This window comes from Cardiocondyla obscurior, linkage group LG14 (assembly GCF_019399895.1).
Source record: "Cardiocondyla obscurior isolate alpha-2009 linkage group LG14, Cobs3.1, whole genome shotgun sequence".
In the NCBI taxonomy this organism is placed as follows: domain Eukaryota; kingdom Metazoa; phylum Arthropoda; class Insecta; order Hymenoptera; family Formicidae; genus Cardiocondyla; species Cardiocondyla obscurior.
The window spans coordinates 4,080,351-4,089,736 of NC_091877.1; the positions used below are offsets into that span (position 1 = coordinate 4,080,351).

Sequence of the window (9,386 nt, forward strand, 5' to 3'; positions counted from 1 at the left end):
TTATAATCTCGTGTGATATGTGCCCGGTGTGCACAGCGTGAACGAGCAATGTACTTCGATTCTACATTCGCGTTAATTGCTAATGTAGGTTTTTATTTTGTTGTATTTATCGCTAATGTTGTCTTGCTTATGTCGTTGTTTTTTGTTGTATTTATCGCTAATGTTGTTGTTTTGTTGTATTTATTGTTAATGCCGTATTTATCGTTAATGTCGTTATTTGTCGTACTTATTGCTACTGTTGTTGTCTTTCAACTTTTGAGTGCGCGAGATGTATGATAAACATAAAAATGGATCGAAAGTCTCCTCGAAGAAAGAAAAGCGCGTCAACTCCTGTTGCAGGCTGCTTTACCATGTTTCTGGTAGAATTTTTCACTTGGGCTGAAAGATGTGACGAGCTAGTAAATCAGCTCGAGGAACGTAGCCGCGCTAAGCGAGCGCGCGTATCCTTCGGGTGCGCGCAATTTATGGTGGCGAGTATCGCGCGACTCCTGGGTGCCAAGAAACATTTATACGAACGTTACGTGCACCAGGGTGGTGAGTACGCGAGCACTAGTGCTGCCGACGGTGATGGTGACAAAACGACTAATGAACTCGATTGGCGTGAGATCGAGACCGCGTTCAAAGTCGTATCACGCGGGTGTGGTGATAAGCACAAACTATATCGAGCCGCTGACGTTTGGAGGATGCCGGTAACGTGGCCTGACACATACGAGGACATCATGCTTAAACAATTGTGTAAAAGTGAATACTGCGTTCAACGGTGAGGTTTACGGCCGGGGACAAACGCGCCAACAAAAAGTATAACCGCAAAAACTGTGAGATTTTTCAAGAAACGGATGTGCGCGAGTGGTACCGGCTACACGTTGTCGAACCCACGCTGGCTTCTCTCGAGGAGTTTCAGGAGCGCATTGAGCAGCGGATGGGCGTTGTCGCGAATTTTGAATTTGATAATCAACGTAAATAAGTACAATCCGATGCGCGTGGGATGTTACGTTACATTACCACGGAAGTTAGTCGCTAAAAAAGCAGTGATATGTGTAAAGTCGATGGACGACAAGTGTCTCGCGTGGTCGGTAGTAGCGGCTCTGTATCCCGCGAAGCAGAACGTGAATCGGGAATCGTCGTACCCGCATTACACAACGGTGTTGAACGTCGAGGGTGTACAGTTTCCCGCGACTCTTAAAGACGTTGCGAGACTCGAACGATTAAACGATATCTCGATCAATGTGTACGCCACTGAGAGATGTGGAAAAGAAATTAACGTTTTACCTGTACACCTCACTAACGAGAAGAAAGAGAAACATGTAAATTTATTGTACGTACAACGCGACGACGACAACGATGAACAGGAAGTAGGACACTTTGCATGTATCAGTGATCTGTCACGTCTCATCAGCTCATAACTAAGCGGACGCGAGCATCGTAAATATATTTGTGATCGGTACGTATAATTTTGAATATTTCATTGATTTTTTCTTTTTAAATATATTAACAAAATATTTTATTTTAGATGTCTTCATTACTTTAATTCGAGCGAAATTTAGATTCATATGTTAGTTGACGGAACTTTAACGCTGCTATACGACTACCCTAGCGAGGATGACAAATGGCTCAGCTTTTCCAATCACTACAACAGGAACGCGTACCATTCATCGTATACGCCGATCTGGGTGCGTGTTGTGAAAGATCCACCATCGTCGCCGGGCAAACGACGTTTAACTACCAACGTCATGAAGTATTCAGCGTGGGATACTACGTGCGATGCTCGTTCGACGAGTCGCTGTCAAGATATGAATATCATCGCGGACTCGATTGCATCGAGTGGTTCGTTGAGCAGTTAATTGAAACTGGCTCATCGCGTAAAGTATAATATTGAAAACCATCCCGATGGAGACTTTGTCGATATGCAGCGCGAGGAGCATGAGAACGCGACAGTATGCCACGTGTGTGAAAGTCCGTTTTCGGTGGACGAGAAGCGTGTGCGCGATCATTGCCATATGACCGGTCGGTATAGGGTCCGCGCACTCAAAATGTAACTTGCAATGCCGCGACACGCGTTACATCCCCGTCTGTTTCATAATTTGTCAGGCTACGACGCACTTTGTCATAAAGGAAATCACCACGGCGTACGAGGGTAAAGTCGATTTGTTGCCGATAACGAAGGAGAAATACATTTCTTTTACAAAACATGTAAACATTACAGCTAAGGGACAGGACTTGCGAACTGCGATAAAATTGCGCTTTTTTTATAGATTCGTACAAATTTTTGAACGCTAGCCTCGACAAATTATCGTCTTTACTCATTAAAGATAAAATGCGAATCTTGCGCGGTGAATTTGCAAAACTTTCAGAGGAAAATTTCAATCTCTTGACACGAAAAGGTATATTTCCGTACGAGTACGTCGACAGCGTCGAAAGATTGGATGAGTCGAATACCGTCGCGCGAGAATTGTTCTTCAGCTCGCTGACCGGTGACACAGTGAGTGAGACAGATTACGCTTGCACGCCAAGACCATATGGCAGCAATTCTCTATTCGAACTTTAGGCGAGTACAGCGATCTGTACCTCAAAACCGATGTATTGTTATTGGCTGACGTATTTGAAAATTTTCGCGATAGATGCGTCGGAAGTTACGGACTCGATCCCGCACTACTACACCTTGCCCGGTTTCACATTAAGGACGCGATGCTCAAGCACGCCCACGCGTAATTTTGAACTGTTAACTGACATCGATAATATGGTGATGTTCGTCGAACGCGGTATACACGCAGCGGTCTCCAGTCAATGCTCCAACAGATACGCGCGAGCTAATAACAGATACATGCGGTCGGGGTACGACTCGTTGAAACCTTCGTCGTACATCATGTATTACGATGTAAACAACTTGTACGGTTGGGCTATGTGTTGTATCAGCTTGGTATATACAAGTTGAAAATTACATGGTAATGTGCCCGCAGTGCGCTACTTCCGAGCATATATTTTGCGCTCCTGACAGACCGAACACAACTTTTCGACAGTTTCATGCTATTTCACGAAATTTACAGCATACTACGGCACTGTGGTAGGTACTACCGGTTAATTATTCAAACGCGACGAGCGATCGACTGATATACTTGTCGTACTTATGTAATACTGTTATCACGAAATCAGACGATTGATTTATCCTTAATTTGCGGTTAATTATTTCGCAGCAAAATGTTCAAACTTAAAATATAATTACAAAACGTTTGCAAATTATAAAAACTAATAATTCTTAATTATAAGTATATACTATTAATCTTAAAAGGAAAAATATATATAACACTGTATAACATAAAAAGAAACTATCTTTATATATTAAAATTGCAACAATATAACAAATAATCGATCAATTAACCAAAGCTTATTATATTAATCAAATGCGCTTATATAAAAAATGTATTTCATAGTTATAATATATTACTATATATACAGGGTGTCCCAGACATAACGAAGGATACTGGGAGGATAGATAGAATTGATTGAGACAAGTAGAAAAAGAAGTTCCGTACCATTTTTGCAAATTCTCCAACCGTTATTGAGAAAAAATTAAAATATAAATTGTATAGGCGTAAGAGCGACAAAGGCTGCGCGTGGTGAGCGCGACAGGCGACGGCGCATTTCCTAGCCATTCGCTTGTCTCACTCCTGCAACTGTCACTCTTACACCACATTATACATTTTAATTTTTCTCAATAACGGTGTTACACAATGTGCGGAGACTTTTCTACTTATCTCAATCAATTCTATCCTCTCGTTATGTCTGGACACCTAACATATAATACTAAGTTGTTATAGTTGTAATCTTGGGCGTTAGTATGGTAGTAACTAATGCGTCCAGCTTGGTGATGGGGATATACTGAAATAGAAGAAATATATATTATAAAATAAATAAAAATAACATTCACATAACTGCTATACATTTATAATATACCTTATTAATTAACCAAACTATTCCGACTAAACCTGCAATATAACAAAGAAAAGCATTAATAAATATAATAACTCTAACCTTAATCCTTGTTTAATAGAGTTTTAATACTATATTGTTGCACCAGGTAACGGTGCAAGGGGTCCGTCCTCCCGGAACACTGATGTACCCGCGAGGAGTAAATAAATGGAGTTCTTTTTATTGTAGATGTCTTTATTTCCTTCCGTTAAATCGTCCAGGCTTCGGGCAGCGTTACCGCGTCGTAGTGCTTATTTGAATAACCCGCGGACGTTCGGTAGCCGCGGGTTTACTGCTGACTGTTGCTAAGGCGGAAAAGCAACGTCCGCGGATTTCAGGCACATAGGACAGTGACCGCGTTCGGTCATTGCCCTGTGAAAGTGCAAGGCGTCGATCGGTCAGCGGATTCCGCGATCGGAAGATCCGATCGACCCGGGTTAACCCGGCCTGCGCCTTCGCGGGGCGCGGCCTTGCTGTTGCCAGGGTCGGGTTACAATATATTTATCTAATACTGGTGATGGAAAAATGAAGTTGTTTCACAGAGTGCCACCTCAAGATGTTCAACCTAGAATAGAAAATATCATAATTAAAAATAAATTAAATTTATATTGTTGTAACCCAAACCCCGTTACAACACGGAACATGACGCAGGGCATTTCGGCATGAGTATCTCGTAATTAAATAACATCCGGAGGAAATTGATATCAGCAAACCTCCTTAGGCAATTAAATAGTAATAAGCAAAAAGAGAAACACTTGCGAGGAACTTATTGCCAATGCTAGGGTTGCATTCGCCAGACAACCGAAGTTCGGCATTACAACCCGATGACATAAGGCCCTGCGTCACTATTAAATAACCGCGTACCGTCACGGACGGGCAGTCGCATCAGAGTCCGTGCTGTAAACCGAGATCGTGAGGTAATAATAGTTCGGTCGCGTGCCGTGAAAGAGGAGACCTCGCGGAGCCGAGGACGCGTGATAACGCAAGGACGTGCACCGAACTGACCAAAAGGAAACGCAGGAGAAGCGAAAGGAGTGTAACACCACAACCAAATAAAAATTCAAACTATTTATTGATATCTACTATAATTATCGCCCTTCCCCACGGATCCCGAAGGACGGACCCCGTGCACCGGCTGCGGTGCAACACAATGGTGTAAAGAAAACGAATGAATTAGTCTCTATAACATCTAAAATTCTAGACATAGAAGACAAATTAGATGTTTTTGTTATTGTTCGCACTAAGATAAAGGTTCGAACGAAAAAACTTGAATACAGGTTGCACTTTATAAATTTTATTTCTTTTTGCACTGATTAACACTTAGCCACTGCTGGGCTCGAAAAGATAGAAATTATTATAATGTTTTAAAGTTAACAAGGATGGCTCTGCTGGCCGCGATAGTATTAGCGAGAGATGCGTTCTTAATGCGTACAAGAAGGCGACTGACTTGAGAGGCATTGCTTCAAAGAGAGCAGAGCAGTTTTCTATTGTAACAAAGAGCATCTTAGGTTTCGTTCGGGACCGTCCCGTCTTGAGTGAGATAAGGCACGGAAAATTTTGAATAGTTTCTTTCGAGTAGATTCTTATGGTGACAGAAAAATAATATCATTTGAAACAAAGCCTCTCATATAACCAGACTGGCGTCGCTCTGACGGCATTCGATAGTCTGGCGTTTAAAAACGTTCGAATAGCATAATCTAATGATTTTAAACATTTCCGCCCGCCTCGTCAGGAGCTGACGAATTTTTTGCAAAGGAAGTATCTTGTACAGGCAAAGGAACAATTTTAACGGCGGGTCGCGTAAATGTGGATGATGCAGTGCGTACTGTTATCACCCTAACTTGCCCATCAGAACCCGGATGAGTTCCTATAATTCGTGCAAGAGGCCATTTACCTGGCGACGTTGTTTCACCTTTGATTAGGCAGAGCATGCCTACTTGCAAATTTGGCTGAGTTGTTCGCCATTTAGAGCGTATATTTAGCGTGGGCAAGTATTCGGCTGACCAACGCCGCTAGAAATAATCACGCATTTTTTGCACGAGTTCCCAGCGGGAAAGTCTATTGTCGGATATATTAACTAAACATGGCTCGGGCACAGCATTTAACGCATTTCCTATCAGGAAGTGCCCTGGTGTTAGTGCTTCTAGATCCTCGGGATCATCGGAGAGTGGTATCAAAGGCCTAGAATTTAAACACGCTTCAATTTGCGTTAATAAAGTGTACATTTCCTCAAACGTTAGAGTAGCTTCTCCGATGACCCGTCGGATATGATGTTTCGTAGCCTTTACAGCAGCCTCCCAAATTCCGCCAAAATGAGGTGCAGATGGAGGATTAAATTTCCATTTAATTGCTTGATTTGCAATGGTTTGAGTAAATTCCTTACTCTTTATACTTTCAACAAAGAATTTTCGTAATTCTTTGTCTGCTCCGTCAAAATTAGTTCCTCGATCGCTTGAAATAGTGGAACAAATCCCTCTCCTAGAAATAAACCGCCGAAGGGCTGCTAAAAAGGCTGCTGTTGTATAATCTGAGACCAATTCAATATGTATTGCGCGCGTGGAAAAACATATAAAAATGGCCAAAAATGCTTTATGGGCTCGTTGCCCTCGACCCTTGCTTGTTTTGACCATTAAGGGTCCAGCGTAATCTATTCCGGTATTTAAAAATGGACGATTTACCGTAACCCGAGCTTGTGGTAAATCGCTCATTTGAGGATGCGGAGATGTGCCTCTCCAACGAACACATGGTACGCAATTTTTAATGTGCTCCTTTACTGACGCTCCGCCTCCCATAAGCCAGTAGCGTTGCCTTATGGTTGACAGTGTCAGTTGCGGTCCCCCATGCAGGGTCTTTTTATGGTAATGATCTATGATTAAAAAGGTTAGGTTTGAGCGCTTAGGTAATATTATCGGGTGCTGCTGATCCCGTGACAACGACGCATTTCGTAATCGACCGCCGATTCTTAAAATTCCGATCTCGCTTATAATAGAAGACAGAGGAGATAATGCATTATTTCGAGGAAGCGATTTTCCATCAGTTAATAATTTAATTTCTTCCGAGAACCAAAGTCGCTGTGTTGTTATGATCCAGTAGTTAAGTGATTTATTTATTTCCGACTAAGATAATGGTCCCTTTGAGCTTCCCTTTAGCCAGCGTCGGCATAATGCAGTGATTCTTAATAACTTAAGTAATGTTGAAAATTTTAATAATAATTCATTCTTTTTTGGTAACGTGGTTATAGTAAGTACGTGAGACCTTTGCTCGTTTTTAACAGCAATTAATTCTTCAGAATTAATTTCAAAATTACTTAGTTTTGGTTGTTTATTATTATCTTGCTTGAGCCATTCCGGACCTGACCACCAGAGTGGGTGATTTAGCAGTTCGCTTGGCAAGAGACCGCGAGAAGCGCAGTCGGCAGGATTTTCATGGCCTGGAATATGGTTCCAGTAAGCAGATGGTAATGCTTGCTGGATTTCCGATACGCGGTTCGCTACATAGGTGGTCCATTTTGAGGGGTGACCCTTGAGCCAGGCAAGAGTTACGGTAGAATCAGACCAAAGGTTAATGCTATTAAATTTTAACTTTATAGTAGCTTGAACGTGAACAACTAATCGAGTTAAAAGAGTGGCGGCGCACAATTCTAATCGAGGTAAAGATATTTTCTTTAGCGGTGCTACGCGAGTTTTGGCTTGTAATAATGATATTTTGAATTCATTATTCTGGCTAATTTTAACAAAAATTACTGCAGCGTAGGCTCGCTCGGAAGCATCTGCGAAGCCATGTAATTCTATTAAAGATGTTGTTTCCGTGGTCATAAGCCACCGCGGTATTTTAATTTCCGACAATTTTATTAATTCATTGCGAAATTGATGCCATAAATTGAAATCGTCTTTATCTAACGGATGATCCCAATCATTTCCCTTAAGCCAGAGCGTTTGGATTAGGATTTTTGCTTTAATAATAACCGGCGCAAGCCAGCCGAGAGGATCGAAAAGCCGAGCTGTTTCGGACAGCACTATTCTTTTTGTAGGTATTTGATTTTCTATTGGTGTTACATGAAAATAAAAGAAATCCTCTGTAGGATTCCAGCGAAGGCCTAAAATAGTATGCGTAATGTCACTGTGAAAATCTACTGGACCCTTGCTTGGCTCAGGTGTCGGTATTATTTTGTTTAGTTCACTGCTATTGAACGACCATTTGGCTAAGGGGAAGCCGCCCGCCGTGCAAATAATAATTAACTGCGTAATTAAGACTTTTGCGGATGATACTGAGTCTGCGCCAGTCAAAATATCGTCCATGTATATTTCATGACGGAGAACCGATGCGCCTAAGGGAAAATTGTTCGCTTCGTCGAGGACTAATTGCTTAATTACTCTGTTAGCTAAATATGGCGCAGAACATAATCCGTAAGTAATAGTATTTAATTTATAATCAAAATATTCATAAATAGGACTCGGACGCCAAATTATCCGCTGGTAGTCTCGATCCTCTGGGTGAATTTCAATCTGCCGATACATTTTTTCAATGTCTGTGGTTATAGCTATCTGATACCGTCGCCAATTAGAAATTATATCAGAAAGTGCAGAAAGTAGGTTAGGACCGTTAAGCAATACATCATTAAGAGACTCTGAATTTTTAAAACGTGCAGAGGCATTGAAAACTACTCGTAATTTTGAATTAGGGTCATTGCCCTTAAATACCCCATGATGAGGCAGGTAATAATGCTTGTCAGATGTTGGAGGCGTTGTTTTGGACATGTATCCTAACATTTCGTATTCGTGTAAGAAATGGTTGTATTGAAAGCGTAAATGTGGTTGTGAGCTAAGGCGTTTTTCTAATTTTGAAAAAATATTAATTGATGATGGTCGAGAGTTTGCAAATTCCGGACCTTGCTTAGCGAACGGTAGTCTAACCATATAGCGGCCTGACGGCAATCGTTGAGTAGTTTCAATAAAAAATTCCTCGCACTTTCGATCTGCGTCGGTAAGAGGAATTGGTTTTAGACCTGGCTTCGCAGGAAGGTTTCGTGAATGGTTGAGTGGTGCCGTCTTCCGCAGGAGACACAACTTTTTTTTGAAGGACACTGGCTAACGGCATGCTTTCCAAAGCAATTGATGCACAAACTATTTTCGGCGGCATAGTCTCGGCGCGCTGCAGGCCCTTTCCTGGAGAACTCACTACATGCAAGGATATAATGGTCTTTCTTGCATAAAAAGCATGAGGAGGGCTTACCTCCCGTGGTAAATGGCGCGGCGTGCGTAACCAAAGCTCGGGCTGGCTTGGAAACAGTCGTTGTTTTTGTCGAGGTGTCATGCCCCGCAGGGTATAGAGCTTCTAAAGCCCGCAATCGATTTTCCAAAAAGTTCTTTAATTCTTCAAAGGTGGGTGGTTCGGTAGTGCCACCGATCGTTGTTTCCCAC

The 9,386-nt window shown here is 42.0% G+C and overlaps 2 protein-coding genes across 2 annotated transcripts; both read right to left on the reverse strand.

The window, feature by feature from the left end:
* Positions 1-5,978: 5,978 nt before the first annotated feature.
* Positions 5,979-6,758, reverse strand: LOC139108199 (uncharacterized). The gene has a single exon (XM_070666290.1). The coding sequence runs from the start codon at positions 6,756-6,758 to the stop codon at positions 5,979-5,981; it is 780 nt and encodes a 259-aa protein (XP_070522391.1).
* A 324-nt stretch (positions 6,759-7,082) lies between these two features.
* LOC139108200 (uncharacterized) lies at positions 7,083-8,882 on the reverse strand. Its single transcript, XM_070666291.1, has one exon. The coding sequence runs from the start codon at positions 8,880-8,882 to the stop codon at positions 7,083-7,085; it is 1,800 nt and encodes a 599-aa protein (XP_070522392.1).
* Positions 8,883-9,386: the final 504 nt, after the last annotated feature.